Consider the following 22,665-nt stretch of genomic DNA (forward strand, 5'->3'; position numbering starts at 1 on the left):
TAATTGTATTCCATATTTAAAACAGGGCCAGTTTAACAGATCACATTTGACATCTGTCAGTTGTCAGACAGGTTTAAAACACAGATTAAAATGTCGAAAAAGACATTAAAAATCGATACAGACTTCAAATATTCGGATCTCATTCGTCATTCGGATATCAGTATGAGTCTTTTGGCTATGCCTGCGATTCTCATAGTCGTAGGTTTGATCCTCGACTGTGTACTAATGGACTTTCTGTCTTTGTGCGCATCTAACAGTCGCAGTGAAGAAAAATATCGATTAACAGCTAATCACATACTTGTGTATGAAATAAAAAATGATCGAAGAAACTGTTATAAACGTATACCCTATACCACGGAATAATTGTCTAGTGTGAGAACTAGCGATACAGGAATTTTGTCACAACCTATTTGTCATTAATAAAGTTTTATTTAGTATTTATTAAAAGATGGAATCCGTGGCCAAGACCAATTTAGGGCTGTCACCACTGTTTTATTATTACTTCTGATTTCTACAAGTTATTTTGTATTTAGTATAGTAATTTTTTTATAGTATTTTTGATATCACATTTATTTTAGTAACATCTCGTAGTTCAAATAAAAACACGTACGGCGTTCAGTTTTCTTGAAAACAAATATAAGGCTATGTTTAATTAGTGAAGGTAAATTGTTAGCTACGGTTTTCATTATTACAATAAGTATATAATTGGAATGAAATAACGTTTAGAAATTGTGCATAAACATAATTATTGACTGTTCACGTTTTAAATGTGATTAATTAAATTGGTCCGTCTATTGCTATTTATTGTTTTGTAAGTAAAATTATTCATAAAGGCTTATAGATAAATCTTTAAAAATATATCTAAATGTTTTTATTGTGAAATAGCTAGGTCTAATATAGGTCATTAGCCATTTGAAAGTATTTTATTGGTGTACGTTATATTAGCAAATTTTCACAATGAGATATGGTTACAAATGCTATAACGATGTCTTTAGAAATGTTGATATAAGACAGCTGTAATTAGGCCCTTCACAGTCGTACTCAGAGTCATCCATTAACACTTATGCAATTTTGTAAATATTTTAACGAGATAATCGCAAATTTAATTGGATACTTAAAGACAAATTTAATAAAATCAACTGTAAACATTCTTTCGAGATTATGGACGAATCTGAGTGCGTCTGCTACGAACCGTATGATCATACAAAGATTTCACAATTACCTAGTGTACAATATATAGTTCTATAGAATGACCAAACCTGTCTAATCAATAATAGTTAATGTATGCCATAGTGACAATTAGATTTAGGTGTTAAATAAATTATATTTTTAATCTGTTGTTTTATTATACCACATACTAATGCGTTGTTTTATTGTACTGTACTGTGCATGACCACAGACTACGTTATTTAAAATGTTTTTGTACTGTCGGAGATAACAACACCAGTACTGCTAGAACCGTTTTGGCCTGGGTGGATTTATGTATCTACGTGATCATTTGTTGCTACTGATAGGCAAGTAGGTGATCGGTCTTCTGTGCCAGTACACTCCGTCAAGTTTTTAGGTATAAGGAACCCGTATTTCCCTACGACGTATCGTGCGTGTATTCAATTAGCACATATAAAGTCCATTGGTGAACCTACGGTCTTAGGGATGGGAGTCGCCCGCTAAAGTCACTAGGCCAACACTTTTCTAAATATAATTAATAAAATAAATAGAATAGGTTTCAATAAAAGCCATGCTTAAAAACTAAACCGAGAAAAACAGTCTTGGCTACAATCTACTTGAAATTCTGGAAATCGTAACACATAAAGTTGTAAGATCTTAAATGATGTTTTAGCTTGATAAAAACGTCTATGATACTGTAATATAATATCATGTTAAAACCCCTAAATCGACACAGACGCATAGTCAGATACTAATTTAATACTGAATTTACTAATTCCTAACCGCTGTATCGTTCTGGCTGCTTCGGTTACAGCGACACGTTCATATTGCAATATAGAGCTGTTTGTGTCTTCAGGTTGATATCAAGAGAAAGGTAACATGGAGCCACACCCTGTTTTTAAGCCATCATTTATACGTAGCTTATTTAGGGTTGATTGATCATGTTCCTCTTTTCTCATTTGTACATGATATTTCCTCATGAAACTGCTTTGATTAGCGATCCTGTCACATGGCTATCTCAAATGGCGAGCCTTTGAAAGCCTCCTAGTTTCATGATTACCTTACGGAGTTCCGAATTTGGCCGCCAAACTAAGGTTCAATAAGGTAGCATTGGCCAAAGCTAAATTAACGCCTGGCATCTTTTTGCATTGATAGAAGGCGATCGTTACTTTATTTAGTTTGTCAATGGGCTGCGATGACGCCCAGAAAGGGCAGTCACCCATTTTCAGTGCGTTATCGGCCTTATTCAGTATTCAAATACCAACAGAAAAAGGTTTGTTACTGATAGTAATTTTATAATAAAGAAACAGTTCTTTTACCGTAAATAGGTGTGAGATCCGTGTATTATCAAGTCTGTTAATTTATTCAGTTAGATGGAGTAAGGGATCTTCTGTTTTAACTTAACCAACATATTATACTGACAACATATTATATTTCATGATTTAAATAAATAAATTGAATAATTTTATCCACAACGAAGTTATTGGGGGTCGAAGATGGCTTGAACTGCTCCAAGAAAAGTCTGGTATGCCCTGCCGCTTTTTTGCCCTTGAAAAATATTAGAATTGGCAACGCAGTACGTTAGTTTTGTTAACTCTATTAGTTTTTAGCTCGTATGAAATATTCTAAAAGTGCTAATCTATCAAATTTAAATTTACAAATTATTCTTACAGATACCTAATTAAATTTATAAACTGATAAATATTTGTTAACGTCTTGTTACATTTTAATAAACGTGACAAAATAAACTCTAAACAAGTAAGTTTATGGACCAACTTTGAAGATAATTATGAAGCCTATCCATCAAAGTTCAAACAACCTAGTTAAACTAACTAGGTAAATAGATACACTAGGTATTAGATAATATGCTAATAACTAAACTTTGTTGTTGTTTATAGAAGATAGTTTCGCGTTTGTGCAAACAAAACAATTTTATGACCCATATCTTCGTTAGGTAATCAATGTTGAACAACAAACAACGATCTTGCCTACGCTCGATTTTAACTGAAAATAAACATTTCCGAAACAAAACAAGTTTGTTACTTAGTTTATGTAATTCAAATGAAATATTTACATAATTAGTACAGATTTAGAGTTTATACACTTCGTTGCATAAAAATTCAACACGTATTACTTTCCAGGAAACTTATATATTTATATTTTAATAATAATATAATTCTTTATTCAAACAAGATAAAATTTTACTTAAGCTGGAATAAACATGTTTAGTATTGAAAAAAATAAATAAAATAAAATAACATATTATTGATTATTTACATTCCTCCGACAACCTTGTCTGTTTACCTTGGCCTCTTCCAATTGCCACCATAAATTTCTGACCTGGGCAGTTAGGGTCCATGTGCCAATTATTACATACCTGACATTATGTATTTTGTTATACGTATAGTATATGGGGGAAAAAGAGCCTAAGGGACCCCCAAAAACGGTAAGAATCGCAGTCCAGTTATTGGGTGCGTTGTCGGCCTTTGGGGGAGGAGTATACTCTTTCTGTAAACAATTGGGGGTCGTACATACACAGTCCACCGGTTCCTAAAATAATTTTTATTGGGAAGCGGGCCGTGGAAGACTAAGTTAGTAAATAACAAGTTATTATTTATAGCAGTAAATATATTGGTAATTTTTTTTAAATATATAATATGCTATTTATTCTTAAGAGAGTGTCTGCACCTGGTGATCCTCTCGGGGTGGCCTGTAGGGTATGGAAACCTGAGCAAAATGTAGAGCCTGGGCTTGTACTACTATAACTGTGTATTTATAGATATATTTATTTTCATACACATCATTTCATCACTTAGGAGTTTTCATAATTATATTGTGTAGCAATCGCTCGCAATACATGGAATATAAAGTAGGAACAGGAAAATAAAGTAAAATTGTATTATTAAATATTACAACTTTGACGAGGATGTGCCTGATTTGCGTCATTAATAATTTTATTACATATATTTTAATTTAAATTAAATATAACATACAACAATATACATAGATTATATATTTATCGTATATAATAATTAATAAGTAGATTTGAGGTTGCGTTCAAAGTTTTGTTTATACTAGTTGTTGCCAGAAGTTAAAATAAAATATTGTTCCAACTTAAATTCGGAAATAAACAAATCAGTTTATTCAAAATTACCCATACATTTCATACATTCCAAGATGGAATTAATTAAAAATGATCACGATTTTCTCTATACATATTATTACATAATGATCAAGCGTCATAATGCGTTGATAGGTCTTATCAAGGAAATCAGATAATTCGTTTATCTTTGTGCGAGGTGGTGTGCGTTGATGTCGAATACTTCGGCCTTGTTATCGGAAAAGCGCGGGAAAAGCGGCTATCACCCGCCACTGGCTACGGGCTACGCTCAGTAGTCTTCCGGTCGCCGTCAGCGATGGACGTCTCCGCGCGCGTGCTCGTATTTTTATTCGTAATCGCGTTCGTAACTGTCCACGCTCACATGTCGCTTCCCTCTCACGATAACATCCTTAGAATACAACTTTGGGATGCTGAGGGGTTAGTCAGAGAACCGATAGCCACAGATACTCCGAAAATCGTAAGGCACAAAACAAAAGTTGACTTATCATCCTTATATGATGCGATGATGGGTGATGAGTATGAACATGGTGTAGGGCGGTATGCGAGACATAAAGTTAGGCATAAGAGGCGCAGGCCGCGTCAAAGTGGCACCGATCTTCCCTGGAGGTTCCATTCTGGGACGAAGGTGATGAACGTTGCGGTCTACGATGATGATGTGCCATGGAATGTGATAGAGGGGGCTGGTAGCGACAACTCAAGTGCAGTGAGTGATTCAAGTGCAAGTTACCAAGTGTATCATCGTGATGTGTCGCCGCCGATGCCGTTTCGAAGAGACGAGGTAAAAAAAAATTTTTAACTAATTAGTGACATAAAGCCGAAGTAAACATAGCACAATTTTATCTTATTAATGAACTAAAGGTAATAAACTTATATGAAACATGTTGCAAATATTTAAAGAGTAGTGAATCACTAATATCAATATTACGATATACATGAATGTTATCAATGATTACAGTTGTTATTCGATTGCGTGATAAAGATTTTTAGGAAGAGATATTATATTTATATTTTTACTAACATTCTTTACTTAGAAACCAAATATACTACATCAATAAGTAATTAATGTTTTCAGGTTTTTTTATAATCTTACGCTACTAATGTTTCCGCTTAGTGTATTATGGGTGAGGCACACATTGTGTTGACTAATTACCTTTTACACATAGGTTGGCATTGTTTAAGGAAATTCCCAATTGTATAGGGTTACTTAAAAACGTTTGCCTGTAGCAAACAGGATTTACTGGAATGACTAGGGGACTTTTTATAGGTATCCTGCGTCTGCAGGTGCGCTATATGAACCTTACTTTTAATTGAAATACGCGTACGTACTTGAGTTTTTAAATTCAGTATACATTCATAATTTATTCACGGGATTCATCAAATTAATAAAAACCGTGATCCACTTTAATCTATCCTAGAATTTCAAAACAGGCATTGCGAGCAGCTACTCAAAGTTTTTTAAATATTCTATCTGAGTTAGAATTCCGGAGCTTATTATGAGGCCCTCGATGGGTACATTTTTAAGAATGAGATTAACATTTATTATGTTCAGGTGAAGCACTATTGACGTGAGAAAACCCTTAGTCAATCTTACACAAAGAAATAAAAAACCATGATTAAATTAAAAAATAATTACTGTATGCAAATATTTTTGGCAAATGCGTTTTAAGGCCTTATCACTAAGATAAAATACTTGAAGTAAATAATGTGTGTAATTAAAATAATAAAAATAAATAAACGGAGACAACCTTTTTAGTTCTGGGCCTCAGATTTCTGTATCTGTTTCATGTTCATTTGTTAATCTAATATCTGTGATTAAGCAGTATGTATATCTGCGGATTTATAGCATGTCTATGTGAACTTCGTAAATACATAAAAGTAATTGTTTGCAATTTCCGAGTGACGACCGCAAATTAGTTTTGTTAAGTATATTGTGTATAGTCTTTGCTTAGGATATTTTATGTTATAACATAACTAAAATTAAAAATAGTATTAACGTGATGATCTTCCCACCGTATTGGTTTAATTTAACATGTAATAGCGGAAATTTGTCGCAAATACCAATTGTTTTGTTATTTTTAGATTTGAATGTTTGCCAATTTCAATTGCACCATTTTATAAGTTTACGCTCATTTGAGTACTGCATACATGTTAATATGTATAATGTTTATTTCGCTTATGTTTTGTAATTTGTATGTACCTTTATCAAACAATCTTTTTTATATGGCGTGTTAATTATTAGCTTCTTCCGTTTACGTTATTGAAATGACTTATTTATATTTATATCTAAAGAATTTAGATCGTTTGAGGTTGAGGCCCATCTTATTCAGAAAAAATCAAATCAGTCCAATTGCACTGTTATTACTAACTACTTCTACTTTACTTTAGTTACTAGTGCAGTCAAACAATCCAATATGTATACATAATTTCTATAATACAACATTAACAAAGTTGTAACGGTTCGAAATTTAAAATTTCGCAAGTGCTAATATGGTCGCTTGATGCATGTAACATAGTTATGGAAGGGATATTGAACTGCGATTGAGTTATGACCCTCCCGTAGGCATCGATATGTAGAGAAATATTGGGCCGTAATAGGTTTTATCCTCACCACTCGGAGGCTGCCCTTTAGGGATTCATTTAACTGAAATTTTAAACATTTCCGCATGTTCAAAATGTCTGTTAGTTAGTTAACTTCAAAATTTTTAACCTTTAATCGAAGAAGTCTTATATGTAGTGATTTGTCTAAGACCTTGATGAAATCGGATGAAATGAAATTAAAAACCTCTATTCCATTTAGGTTTTCATATAGATTTATGTTCCTATATAACTCACTGACTTTTTTTAGGAGAGCTATCGTAGTTTGCTATGGATGACCGATTTTCGTGATATTTGTAAGCATATTGGTTAGTTAGGTCTGCGAATCGGACAACATATACAGTCCGAGTCACTTGAATAGCCTCACCCCCAAAATTAATATAAATTCTGTTGTATATTCAATGTTGCCTGTTTTACTTCATAAGTAAACTTAATATGCGTCTTACTATAGATTAATCATAAAAAGTAAAAATAAGATAAATAAATAGTACTAACTGCACACTAAAGTACTGAAAATGGTGCGTCACTTGAATAGCCTCAGTGAAATAAAACACAAATAAATAAGGCTATAATTTGTTTTTAATACTTTGTATACTTTCCATTGCTTTTAATAACTTCAAAAATACGTTCGGGAATAGACTTATATAATGAATCAATGTAATTTTGATCCAAATTATTTCAATTTTATGAATTTCTTGTTCAAGATCTGCGCTGCTATTAAACTGGCGTCAACCGGCAAATATCTGGCGAGATAGATAGCCCTAAATATTTTCCATAATATTCAAGTCCGGAGAGTTCGATGGCCAATCTAAAACTTCAATTTTACTTTTTTGAAACCAAGCTTTTGTTTCCTGTGACACATGTAAGAGGCATTATCGTGTTGGAAAATCCAGTTTCGGTGTTTTAAAATTTTACAAATATTTTTTTTCTTTTCTTCTAATAGATTAGTATACAATGCTGAATTTTGTTTGCCTCGGAGAATTGAAATTGGAATAGGCCCAGTATAAGAAACCGCCCCCCATACCATTACTGAGCCACCTCCCGAATGACGACGTGATAACACCCGCTCTTCTTTTCTTAGATCGTGAAAATAATATGAATAACCATCTGAACCAGCTAAATTGAATTTTTTTTCATCACTAAAAACAACATTATGCCATTGATTTGTCTAAGACATATGTATTTTAGCAAATAACAACGGGCTTTTTGATATTGATCGCGCAAATGAGGTTTCCTCTTGATTTTCTTCCGTTTAAGGTATGGTGATGACTTTATAATGCGTCGCACGGTAGACAGTGATGCGCTGGTGTTTACCTCATTCGCAATTTGTCGCGCTGTCTTGGAAGAATTAGATGCTGCACGTAAAATAAGCCGACGTTCACTTGACGAAGTAGCCAATTTTGTACGACCTTTATAGTTTTTCCCATAGTTTTCTTTATTTTTCACATAATTATTAACTACTTTAGGACTGCGACCAATTTTTATTGCAATTTCACGGTGAGATAGTTTTTGATCCAAATAAAAATTCACTTTTTCTCTTTCGATTTTAGTTAATTTTCGACCACGACCCATGTTAGCTAAACATTTGAATAAGACTTCGAAAAAAATATATACGTAATATTCGACGCTTAAATAAAGAATTGCTACCAAAAAACCAAAACAAACGCACGCGAGTAATGTTCGAATAGCACTGAGGCTAATCATGTGACGCGGACGAAATGTCGCACCGACGCGAGGCGCGGTATTCCAGCGCAGGTTCCTACGTGTTTTGTTTTGTATCGTAATGCACTTCGCATGAAGTCTAATTAATACTATTATGAAAATAATATTCGTTCATATTTATACAGAAATTCCAAAATTTAGGGGTGAGGCTATTCAAGTGACTCGGACTGTATTTCTCTAACCCTAAATTTTAAGTTTCTTTTTTTTATATTGTTATACCCTTAATTTTTACCCCTCTAGTATCTCTATCATAGTAGCTAGTTATTTTTATTGAAATAGAAATAAATGTTTCTTAGAAACAATATACATGACGAAACAACGTTTGCCGTATAGGCAAGTATAAAATTCATAACAACGTTCCTAAAATGAAATTGCACTGTCAAAATTAAAAGAAAGCTTTCAAAGGCTCGAAATAAAAACATCGATATATCGAATGTAATAACTTTCGTGACCGCGTCCACGCCTCTCGCCCGCAGGCCGTCGATCGCCAATCAGCCGGATATTAGACACAAATCAATAATTTCCCTAGCACCGTCCACGCGAGACTAATGGAGTCTGATTGACTCGTCGACAGTACGAGTATATTTAGTGTAACGCGTTGAGGAGGAAAAATGGAACAATTTATATATTTTAAAGTAATTAAGAAATTTATTTGTAAATGGCTCGCAACAACGAAAAAGTTATTTCTTCATTAATAGTTTATTCTGTTACAGTGGCCTAGCAAGGCCTCTCCCCCCTTGGGTGGTCCGCACCGGGTTTCACCATTTTTGCTGTGACACCCATCCGGTCTCTCAACTTGAGAACAATGTACAAACAAAAATAAAAAACCGCTAGCATAAAAATTTATTTTTCAGGGATAACTCCGCTAGTACAGATCACGAAATATGCTTAAAAATTAAAATTACGGAAATAAACTTTTTTCATATATACAATAAATATATTGCTAGAATATTTTTACCTATAGATTACATTTTATAAGTGTAAGCAATACGCGTTTTGGCTCACCGCACATATTTCTACGAACGGACAAGGTTTTCAACATATTCATTCCATCCATTTTTAAATTAACAAAAAGCTATATTTCAACTTCACCTTTTAAGTTTATGAAATCATTCCATTGATTGCAATTCAATTGGAGAGTAGGTTAGTTGGTTTTTTGTGTTGCGTGTGCTTTATTGCGTATTTTATTACCTTTAAGTATAGATACAACTCGTATTTACCCTTTCAACAAAGTATTTTTACACAATACAATTTTATATATTAACTGTGATGTGCGCGAATTTGTCTGCACGCTGTCTTATTGGTTGAATACAAGAAACTAAATAAATTTGACTTTAGACGCGTAAGGTTTTTTGTAATTAATTTGAAAGCAAAAATATACGTAAGTGTCTTACAAGAACGTATACAAACGTAGATTTCACTATAACAATTAACGTTTTAACTATATTTTCTTCAAACAATATCTTTATGAATTATCCTAGAAAATGTAATGCTCGGCGTATAAAGACAAGTTCACAAAGGAATTGTATTTGTAAGAACTTTGTGACTATTCCAAAGCTAAACAAGCTTATTCCTTAGCTTCTTTAAAGCCTTAGGACCTTTATTTATTTTTAAAATAAACGGTAGATGTTATAAAGAAATTTATAAAGTTGTAATATTCTTCGAGTCTTTAGTTTGTATACCAGGGATAATTACGGGATAAGTTACTAATTTTTTTGTAGAGGTATAAACATAATTGTACGCGCTATATTCATCATCTTGAGTACGTGAAACAGTGTTTTAATACGTTCGATAAACATAGTTTAGAGTTAAAGCGTAGTTCACACTATAACCAAATGTTCAATTCGCGAGAAAATAAATATTTATATATAGAATCAAACTATCTTGTTTCTTCAGCACGTAAATACGCAAAATAATGTTTAAATATTTTCGATAAACATCGTTTCTCAGTTAAAGTATAGTTCCCACTACGATCGAAGGATCAATTCACGGGAAAAGAAAAGAAAATCTTCGTTCTTGATTACGTGAAATAGCAAAATAGTGTTTCAATAATTTTGACAAACATAGCATTTCAGTTGAATTGTAGTTTCCACTACACCATCAATTCACGGGAAAAGAAATATTTCTAGAATTAAACAATCTTGTTTCTTGAAACAGCAAAAGAGTTTTTCTATAATATTGATAAGAATAATTTTTAAGTTAAAGTGTAAGAAGTACAAGAAGCAATTTCCAGTTATATTTCTACTTGGAATCAACATAAACATCCAACACTGACACAAATGTCAATCAAATAAGACTGATTCATGTATGTGAAGTGAAAAAAACAAGTATTTTAAATGGTCTCTATATATAGAGTTCTCGTCAGCGTGCAAACATAAATATTTGATATGTTTGGACTGTTTATCTAGTTATCATCACGTAGTGGTGTCGCAACAAATTATACAACTAATTCACACCTTGTGTGTGCTCATTTGTCACGTAATGTGATTTCCGCTACTTGCTTCTATTGTAACATTAAAACTGGTAAGCCCCCGCAACTGTAACTGGACTACTATCAGGGTTGCTCTAAACTCCAGCATCCATCAAAATCTTTTTAGACTCTAGATTCTTTCTAGCCTTAACTTGAAACGCATTGTTAGTTGGTTACGAATGAAAATGGTGTTGTCAACAACGAAATTGCTTTCGTGTTGCGCTTATCTCGATAAAGATTTTCGCAACCAAATTAAGGCGAAGACGAAAGACGCTAATTTTATTTTGAGACGCTAATCAAATACAGAATAAAATAATGTAGATCACCCAAAATGTGTGGTATCCAGATTTACAAAATAATTCAACTTTAAAACTGTTGGTATTGGATTTGTAATGCTGTTTTTCTAACAGGCAAGTAGGTTATGCACCTGCAGTGCCTAAAACACGCCGCAACTTTTGAGTCTAGAAACTCACAGCCTTCCTCCAGCGTGTGTTAAATGAATGGACAGAAAAAATACTTCAGTCTAAGAAGCTTTAGGTTGTTCTAGAATGAGAGGACTAGGCATACTAGGTTCACACTGCTCCTAATTAAGATACATAATATATATATACATCAAAGCGGTCTGCTTAATTTTAGATTCTATTTATACCGAAATCAATCGAACTAAATTATGTAAACAAACGGCTGATAGTGATGTTTGATTTGTTGGAATTTGGCTGCGTATTTCTAATATCAGTTTAATAAATAATTAATTATGCGATAGTCATAATTGTGTGTAATAACAGAATAAATACCACACATCGTCGCTGTGTTGTGAAGATAAACATTGATTTTAACAAAATTTCTTCATAAGAACTTCAACAAAGAGATACAATTCGAACGAATGTACGGTTCATGAAAATCATGATAAAAAAACAAAAAACAACTTTTCGACATCGTTTCGTTTCTCACGTGCATGTCCCATCTAGATAAAGAAAAGAAAATCTTCGTTCTTGATTACGTGAAATAGCAAAATAGTGTTTCTAATATCAGTTTAATAAATAATTATTTATGCGATAGTCATAATTGTGTGTAATAACAGAATAAATACCACACATCGTCGCTGTGTTGTGAAGATAAACATTGATTTTAACAAAATTTCTTCATAAGAACTTCAACAAAGAGATACAATTCGAACGAATGTACGGTTCATGAAAATCATGATAAAAAAACAAAAAACAACTTTTCGACATCGTTTCGTTTCTCACGTGCATGTCCCATCTAGATAAAGAAAAGAAAATCTTCGTTCTTGATTACGTGAAATAGCAAAATAGTGTTTCTAATATCAGTTTAATAAATAATTATTTATGCGATAGTCATAATTGTGTGTAATAACAGAATAAATACCACACATCGTCGCTGTGTTGTGAAGATAAACATTGATTTTAACAAAATTTCTTCATAAGAACTTCAACAAAGAGATACAATTCGAACGAATGTACGGTTCATGAAAATCATGATAAAAAAACAAAAAACAACTTTTCGACATCGTTTCGTTTCTCACGTGCATGTCCCATCTAGATAAAGAAAAGAAAATCTTCGTTCTTGATTACGTGAAATAGCAAAATAGTGTTTCTAATATCAGTTTAATAAATAATTATTTATGCGATAGTCATAATTGTGTGTAATAACAGAATAAATACCACACATCGTCGCTGTGTTGTGAAGATAAACATTGATTTTAACAAAATTTCTTCATAAGAACTTCAACAAAGAGATACAATTCGAACGAATGTACGGTTCATGAAAATCATGATAAAAAAACAAAAAACAACTTTTCGACATCGTTTCGTTTCTCACGTGCATGTCCCATCTAGATTTTTTCTTTTTTGGAATCGTTCAAAAACTTGTTCCCTATATATTATGTATAATGTAAAGGAAAATTCTATTTTAAGAAGTCTTAAAATAGACGATTCTGTGCTGCTGTCAGAACGAATCCCAGATATATTTCTAGTATATGAAATTATTATCGCGAATGTAACATTTTATTTTCTCTCAAAGAAGAGGCCAGTCAACTGAGTGCTGTGAATCGATATAAAGTAGTGGCTACTTAGCCGAGAAAGGTGAGATAAGTCTTCCGGTTCACAAAGTGTTAGATATCCGACAGATATTACGGGGTCGAGAATGCCTTTATAAAGGCTTTCATCATAGAAGTACTTTTGTATGTTATAAAAGTTACTCGATCATGAACAATAGAGTCGATATGCCGTCAATTTTTTCTTTATCTGTTTTACGATTTATTAAACGAAGCATAGTCTACTGGCATAATATCACCATAGATAAAATCAGTTTTATGGATCTGTGTCTCAAATTGAGTTTTAGATATGATAAGAGACAAGTCCATAGACTGTTATTGACTACTTTTTCTTTTTAACTGTTTTACAACATTATATTACCTTAAAATTACACTTTTAACTTTTGTCTACCTACTTAGACTATAGTTACTTAATCTGTATATGTTTTTGTATATTTTAATGGTAAAACAATAGTAGTTAAATTTATTTAGACTGTCAAGGGCGGCGTTTATCTGACCATCTGGTGAAACTTAACGGCGGAGTTTGCAAAGCCAAGCCAGGGAATTTTGGAAGAGATTCAAGGCAGCCTATGTCCTATTTGGGTTCTAAAAAGTTTTTTTCTTAGAATATACTTTACAAAAAAAAAGAGTGCGACTTTACATGAATTACACTCTAGCCTTTACAATAATTATGGCTAATATTATGTTATGTTAACCTAATTCCCTACAATACGAATGAATAGCTTAAACTAAGGTAATGTTCATAAACAGTCTTAGTGTTCTATAATTATTTGATACTATGTTCATGTGTCTGAGATACCGCACTTGCACTTATATTCACTACACTAGGTTTATTAACTCAAAGGTTTAGTACTATTTTTTAAAGTGTTTCATTTAAAAATTTGTACAACAATTATTTAATTATACATTTCTTAAAAAATAAAACCCTTTTTTATTATTACCTGTGTAACTGTTGATTGATTTATGATCCTGGTACACATGCACATTGACCTTAGTCAAGTGAATAGTCTTTTTATGGGTTATCTTGTAAAACTTTCTGGTTATTCTTACTGTCTTAAATACAAACACAGACAGATATATACATTAAAATATTACTTTTTGATGAAATGGCTTTTGGGACCTCTAAAAATCTGATAGTTTCAACTTTTTGAATTATTCCGGTGGTGGGCAACCAGAAATATATTATACTTTTATTATTATAATACTGTGGTCGTAGGTTCGATCCCCCGGCTGTGTACCAATGGACTATCTTTCTATGTGCGTATTTAACATTCGCTCGATCGGTAAAAGAAAACATCGTGAGGAAACCGGCTTGCCTTAGACCCAAAAAGTCGACTTGCCTATTAAATTAATAATATATATTTCATGATCATTTATTATATATAATAATATATATAATAAACTATCATGAAATAGATACAGAAATCTAAGGCCAGGACCTAAAAAGGTTGTACCGCATAATGTTTGCTTTTATTTTTTTTATTATAATACTGTCAAATGTATAACAATATTCTAATTACAAATACACCAAACCAAGTGTAAAATGAAATCGTAACCAAAGGCAATCACTCCTTTTTGTGAGAAATGTATCTCATTAATTAATTAAATTCCCCATGCTCCCTGTCCAATTAAAATATAATTCACAACGAGGGTAGCATTCATAGGGGCTACAGCTAACTTAGGTAGAAGATATTCTTATATTTTATTTTATTTAGTAGATATGTGAAACTTTACTTATAAGATCCAGATCAATACCGATATAGACAAACATACAAACATACGTGACTCGCCAGGCATACCATTGAATTTAGTTGATTAAATATTTTTATTGATTTATTATTTTCTTTGTATAAAGTATCACAGCTGTAGAAAAAGTTACATTATCTGTATTTATTTCCCCGGAGTTGATATCTTTTCAAAAATAAAGGGTTTTTGCAGAAATTGCTCACGATGCTTTATCATATTTTTGAAGTTTGTGTGCAATTTGTGTATCCATTTTATATACATAAATGCACCGATAACAGTAAAAAATAATAATTTGTAAACAATACATTTATACACGTAGCTTTAGAATCATGGAATATAATATGACAGTTATACCTAGATACATCCATTGTTTTGTATCTTAATCGACAGGTATTAAACTTAATGCCCAAACAATCGATAAAGGAATCATGGACGGTAAAATAATTGTTGAATCTCACTATACAATCATGTCTTCTTATCAAACTTTATTTTCTCTAGTAAAATAGCTTGTAACGATTCTTATTACGGGCTAAAGATTTATTGATACAGTCTTTTGTGAAGACTATAAAGCTAAATGTAAAAAAGCCCATACAAAATTACAGTTTAAGTTTCAAGTTCAAAAATTGAGGGATCGCGTGACGAGAAAATATCAGCTAACTTGTAGAAGCATGGAACTAAAATTATGCCTCATTAAACAACTTCCATGCAATGTTATTACTTTTTTCAATGTTCGCTTATATTATAAAAATGGAATTTATTAGAAAATCGGTGTATCAAGGGATTTTGACTGGGGCACCGGCGGCTGAAACAAATAACATTCAATGAAGATTGAATTACTCGGGCGATAATTATAATATAACTAGCAGACTCGGCCAAGCGTTGCTGTGGCTAAGGTTTTTGTTTATTACTATTGAAGCGACATGGTAGGAGACCTTATGTGAAAGATAGATAGCTTATGTGAAACGTTAGTACTTTTAACACAGCGCCATATGTTAGAATCAAATAATAAATTATATAAAAAGGGGTATAAATTGAGATGTAAGCTATCCTCAAGTACCCCACCAATTTCTGAAAGACCGGCAACGCACAAGCGAGCCCTCTAAAACTGAAACTGTCTATGGCGGCGGTATTGTTTAGCATTAGATGAGCCTCCTGCCCGTTTGCCCAATATAGAACTGGTTACAGTACAAACGGTATATGCGTCGTTATGAAAATGCCTATTTTGCTTATAATTAAATATATATAATTAATATTCTTTAGCATATGTAAAATTAAATAGAGAGCAGTAAACTATTGTAAAATTAAATTCAAATCGTGTGTTAAATTTATTTATTTCTATTATATACTAGCATTCCCGTTATTAACATTTCATACATATTTGCCAACGTTCAATTTTACATTAATGTAAGTACAAGGTCTAATTGGCCATTTCTGCCTCAATGACAAGGCTAAGGTTGTATAAAAAGGAATAAAGTCGGATATTTGACACGGTCGTCACCTATTTACCTTGATACTGGCTTATGGGCATTTTATCACTTGATTGATCGTTTGGAAATTTATCAAGAATCTTATCTAAATCTCCTCGTTTACTATACAATATACATTTCAACTTATAGAGAACATTGCTTTTTCTTTGTAATGAAACAAAAATACATACAACAGGAATTGCAAATTACCGAGTTTATACGCCGGAGGTGTATTTTGGTAAGTAAAACAATATTTCCAAGGAGAGGTTAAAGAAATCAGTAAAGCTAAAACCTTTTTAGGTATGGACCTCAGATTTCTGCATCGGTTTCATGATGATTTGGCAATCTAATAGGCAAGTAGATGATCAGCCTCCTGTGCCTGACACACGGTCGCTATTTTCGGTATTAGGGAGGCCCGTTTCCTCTCGATGTTTTCCTTCACCGCATTAAATGCGCACGTTGAAATGAAGTCGATTGGTGCACAGCCTAAGTCTAACTTCGACTTCAGTGATGATACTCGCACGCTAAAGCCACTGGGATAATACTGCTTCTCAAGGAGAGTAAAAACTGCTTATTTTTAAGCAACTTTCGGCATTGACTAAACACCATGTTGCAGACTCGCGGTCGTTTTGCGTTTTATCGGTAAATCAAATGTGCGGTTTTGTATACCTTAATCATTTATAATTGATATTGTTTCCGTAAATAACAATAGCAGTAATAATAACCTATAATAATAATCAAAACAACAACTTTTTGTTTGATTCACCTTACGAAGCCATTTAAACAAACCTTTCTTGAATTGAATACTAGTATTTCGACAACAATATTTTCTGTGTTTCTGTAACTTGATAATTCCTTTGCAATAACGGTAAGTGAAATTCCAATAATTTTTAACAGCTCACTGTTAATGTTGTTTACCAGGAATCGTTACATACGTATTCAATGAATTATCATCAAAAGATCCGATGTAATGATATGGCACACTGATCGTATGGGATAATATTCACGAAAGTTTTATTTATCTTCGTTTTTCCTTCGAGCCAGTGTCCCAGCTTAGTGTTCTACCATTTCCTTTTATTAAAAAAAGAAAACTTAATTAGTGGCACTACCTTTTTCTGTATCTGTTCCATGATCTTTTGTATATCTGATAGGCAAGTAGGTGATCAGTCTACCGGGGACACACGCGGTCGACTATTTTTCAACGGCAAGTCGGTTTCCTCACGATGTCTTCCTTCACCGGTCCGCCGAATGTCAAAAGCGCACATGTAAAGAAAATACATAAACTGAGCCGGGGATCAAACCTACGACCTAAGGGTTGAGAGTGGCACGCTGAAGCCACTATGCCAAAACTGCTTATACATATAAATATCAGTGTTTCTTCAAATTGCTGTTTGTTTGCCTTGCCTACCCTCATTTATTCTTCATTAAATTAATCGTTAATTATACGATAAATCACGCATTTAAGTCACCTAATTATTATTTAAAACTTAAGAAGTGAATGAGTTAACACTGTATTATAATACTAAGCGGACAGTTTTATATTTCATTTATAGAGCTTTATTGTATGGTAGGCAATAGAGCCTCCAGAAGTCAAAAAACAGAATATGCTCTTTTTTTAAATAGTTCCTTTCCTTATGTTCTTTTTCCTAGGGAAGAATGGCAGCCGAGTCCATAACTCACTATTTCAAAACAGAAGCATAGAGAAGCGGACTGAACATTTACAGCCTTCTAGATAGTGTGGATGGTATCTCGAATAAAATCCTATAATTTTCTTATTAGCGTATCTTATTTACATAGGAGATAACAGTTATCGTATACATAAGATTTATGATAAAAGCTTATATCGTTCCATCTCACGGTACATGTTGGGGATTATTTGCATACAAATTACGGAAAGCTTCTTTGATAAGATAATTTCTAACTTCTGTTTATTTCGAGCTTTTTAATGGTAAAATTTGAACGCGTTGTTTTGTTTATTACTAAAAAACAGAATTTACATAGAAAATCTTTCCAAATTTTTGTTAAGTATACTAACTACAGAACTTTAATATACCAGTAAAAATATTAAGACTAGAAAACAAACACCTATTTGTATTAATCCGAAAAAAAATCCAAGCGAATCAAACTCCAAATTGCATTACCACAGATTAAGCTTGTGATATGAGCAGTCAATGAACCTCTGAAAAATAAACGCAGAAACTTCCGAGCCATCAATTATTTTAAACGAACGCGAAATTTAAGTAACATAAGCATTATATTTCCAAAAAATATAAAAAATAGTTATAATAATATAAAGTATCAAAATTATGTAAATAATAAATAATGTAATTTGTAAATTGATCTAAAATAAATCTAAATATAAAATGTCTAAGATTTAATTTAAAATTACTTTAAACAAACAATAAAAAAAACTTTTACATACTAACAATTATAGCTGTTTATTAAACCGCGATAGCATATATCTTAATGATATAACAGATAAAACACGTCTACAGTAACATTAATGTGCGACAGATTAGATTAAATATTCTGTTTATAATCTATGTCTTAACGCTTACCTTTTAGATATCTGTACTTTATCTGTGGACCGACATAGACTTTTGACTTAATTGCTTTAATTAAAAATTAAGATAGTGGTATCAACTTTAGTATTATCGACTCAATTAACAAGTTTAGATAGTATAGTAAAGTGCAGGCAGGTTGACCTGTCTCTTTTCACTACATCGTAAATACAATTTGACAGAAAGAGACAGATTAATATAATAACATTACTAAAAGTTCTATTATTCATCGTTATCTTTCCTATTAAAACAATTTTCTTTACCGCATATAAAAGGTTATTTATTGATTATTAGTTTTCACCGGCAGTTTCATCAATTTCGTATATTGGTACAAAAAGTATGCAATCTAAAGTTCGCATATTCTGCGTGCAAATTTGTCTTACAAGGAATTTTACATTTAATGTCATATCAATTTTTCAATTCTTATATTGTATGTAGTGATAAAATATCAAAATATTAAAATATTTTATAAAGTTATTACATTAATTTTAATTATTATGTGTAGAATAATACATGTATTCCATAAGTATTACTTTAACTCAATTTTTAGAAAACTCGTATAGGAAGATCTTTTTTTTGGAAATTCCTACAAACCTTCTTTGCTATACAAAAGGTGTTTTTCTTATACACCTACAGATACATTTTTTATTCTATGTCTACTTCGACAGATATTTCCATTGACTTAAAATTTAGGAATTGAAATGACTTTGAGTGACTAAGGCCATATTAATATACTTGAAACTTATTCTAGAATAAGACTATATCTTGGTGAATATACGACTTTCTAGTGTTTTATTGGTACTAACCTAATCGTGGTTAAAGAGTGATTGTCTAGTTTGTTGTAATATTTAAAATTCGCGCCATTTGCTTCATTGACTTTAGTTGTCTTTTATGTCAAGTCTGTTTCTCGTTTGTCTTTGCTCTTCTGTCTACTCTGTGAACATTACTAACCGATGTATTCTAGCTAAATAAAGTGTTACACATATAAAACAAATTGTTAAAGGTATGAGTCCGACGCCTTTTTTTAAAAAAACAATGATGAATAATTAATCTGTTTTGTCTGTTAATGGTCATAACTAACTTTTGTATATGTTTTAACCCTAATACTTAAACTCCTAACAATCTCAAATATTTAGTTAATTGTCTCAAATATTTCAATAAATTCTGTGTTATTTCATAAATTAACAATTAATTAGAATATCATAATTGTTTGAATTAAGCCAAATAAAATTTAGAACAAAACTGTGGCTAGCAATTTTACCAACTTATAATACCGAACCTCCGGAAAACTATTCAAAGTTGCGTGCGACTGTAATTTATTAGTTAAGAATTTAATAGCCGACAGCTTATAAGTATATCAGTTGTACTCGTCAGTACAATAGTGTCTAACAATAAATGCCCCGCTGTGCTGAGAAGCACCCAATTAAGTCCTCCAGTTCGGACAATACGTAGGAGGAACTAAACGCTGAGCGCTGTACGTAAATTATACGTTGAACAAGCCAATACCACAGTTAAACTGTAGACATAGAATCGATATTCATTTAAAGTCTTTTGTTCCGCATTTTTCCATAATTGATAATGCTAATGAAAGCCGAGTAAGACATACGAGCGAGGCTCTATAAAATATGGGATACGATCTTGCTTTTAAATCATAGTGATCAATGTATTTTTCTAATTAATAGTTCTTTTTGAAGCTGCATGTATGGAGTTAACTTGGGAGATTTTTCTGTATTTTTATGTAATTTATAACTAGTACTAAAAAGAGGTGATTGGCGAACCAAGCAACCATGGCGGTTATGTATGCTATATTAATTAAAAGGTGAAAAATGCTTGAATCCGTAAAGAAGAATTATATAGATACCATCAATTTATTATGTTGAATGTGCTCATAAATTAACAGTGTTGGGCTAGTGGTTTCAGCCTGCGACTCTCATCCCTGAGGTCGTAGGTTCTATCCCCGGCTGAGCACCAGTGGACTTTCTTTCTGTGTGCGCATTTAACATTCGCTCGATTGCTGAGGAAACCTGCCCAAACCCAAATAATCGACAGCGTGTTTCAGGCACAGAAAGATGCCTTACTTGCCTATTAGGTAGATTAATAAATGATCATGAAACAGATACAGAAATCTGAGGCCCAAACCTAAAAAGGTTGTAGCTGTTTTATTTTTATTTCAATATTAGTAGGATATTTTTTTACTCTATGAGGTAAATTCAAACAAAAGAAAATCGTGGAAGCTCGTGGAACCGCGTGGACCTCCTACGAATTCCACAGACCGACATCAAATCCTCATAAAGTTGAGGCAACTCCACTATACTGTTCCCAAACAATGCATCCACGGTATAATTTGTCACATAGACCTGTCACAATACCATTCTTATGCATAGTATTACACTTTAGGCAGTGTTCACAATCATGTCCAAAGGTCGAGTTAAAAAAAGATTTAAACATAATGGACTTGATTCGATTTAAATAATTTAGAATTTGTTATAGGACTCGTTTGTCGTACAATCATTTAGAAAGTACTTAAATCATTTTAATGGTTTGTTGTATGAGGTATCTTACCATATTATGGTTCGTGTATAAGTAAACGTTTTTTACAACTTTCAAGCGTCGAGGAACCAATGGTGGCTGGACATCTTCCACAGTCCGTTTCTCAATGCATTTTCTTTTGCGAACTTGCGAACTGTGGAATAGACTCCGAGTGGGGGTCTTCCCTGAGAGATACGACCTCCAACTATTCAAAATTCGAACGTACCCATCCCTCAAAGGCGGGCAACGCACCCACTAAAAATAGATGTCTATGGGCTGCGATGTATGCCCTTTTTTGGCGTCCCGCAGGCTCGTTTGCCCCTCTCTTACATATAAAAAAATAAGAATCCTTACTAAGTTTATTACATGTCGATAATCAAAGTTCAGAGTTGCCTATTAGTTAAATATTCCATACAGTGTTCTTCATAAATTTACTACATACTACACTTAATTTTTTTTAACAAATTGTAGCGTGTGTGAATGAAAAGAAAATTGTTCGCAAAAATGTAATATCAGGACCAAGCAATTGATGTATCTTTGAAAGAAATCATAAAATTAATTTAAATCTAAAGCTAAAACACAAAAATTTCTATAATGCTTTATTCTGTGATGTCTCACTGTAGTAAACAAACAAAGCTGATAAAAGAAACAATACCTACGAATATGACTATGAAATCGTTAACAGATGGGCATTTGATAGAAGCCTGGGTCCAGTATTGTTTCATAATGGGTGATTTATTGCTACACGATCATCGCTGTCAATACTGTGATTTATTAACGTAGACTAAACAGTTAAAATTTCTAATGCGTGGGCGACTTGTAAATGTAATTCGGTACTATTTAAACCTCTAGTTAAGGTCTAAATAGCATTTATTTAAAGTTAACCGTTCGTTACATAAGGGTTATTCTAATTATTAATTAAGGCAATCGGTGCTATCACTTACAAGTGAACTCTTGCAAGTATCATATTAGGGAAAAATAAAATAATATGGTAGAATGTGAGAAATTCCAAATCATGTACTATTATAATATATAACTGTATAGTTTATCATATACAATTATACATACTAATGTATAATTATTTATTTATTTATTTTATTATACAACAATAAAAAAGCCAAAAACGGAATTCAAACATAAACATAAATTACAGTTTTACCTATTTAAACAAAAAATATAACAAAGAATGTATTATACCATAATTATTGAAGTGG

At 32.3% G+C, this 22,665-nt stretch overlaps 1 protein-coding gene across 1 annotated transcript in view; it reads left to right on the top strand.

Annotated features, from left to right (window-relative positions):
- Positions 1–4,543: 4,543 nt before the first annotated feature.
- LOC110998038 (G-protein coupled receptor Mth2) overlaps positions 4,544–22,665 on the top strand; it is a 69,070-nt gene continuing 50,948 nt past the window's right edge. The window contains exon 1 of the mRNA XM_022266457.2: positions 4,544–5,066. Coding sequence (XP_022122149.2) covers positions 4,584–5,066 — 483 coding nt within the window. The 5' untranslated portion in view covers positions 4,544–4,583. The remainder of the gene's footprint in view (positions 5,067–22,665) is intronic.

Source organism: Pieris rapae, chromosome 14 (genome assembly GCF_905147795.1).
Source record: "Pieris rapae chromosome 14, ilPieRapa1.1, whole genome shotgun sequence".
Classification (NCBI taxonomy): Eukaryota; Metazoa; Arthropoda; class Insecta; order Lepidoptera; family Pieridae; genus Pieris; species Pieris rapae.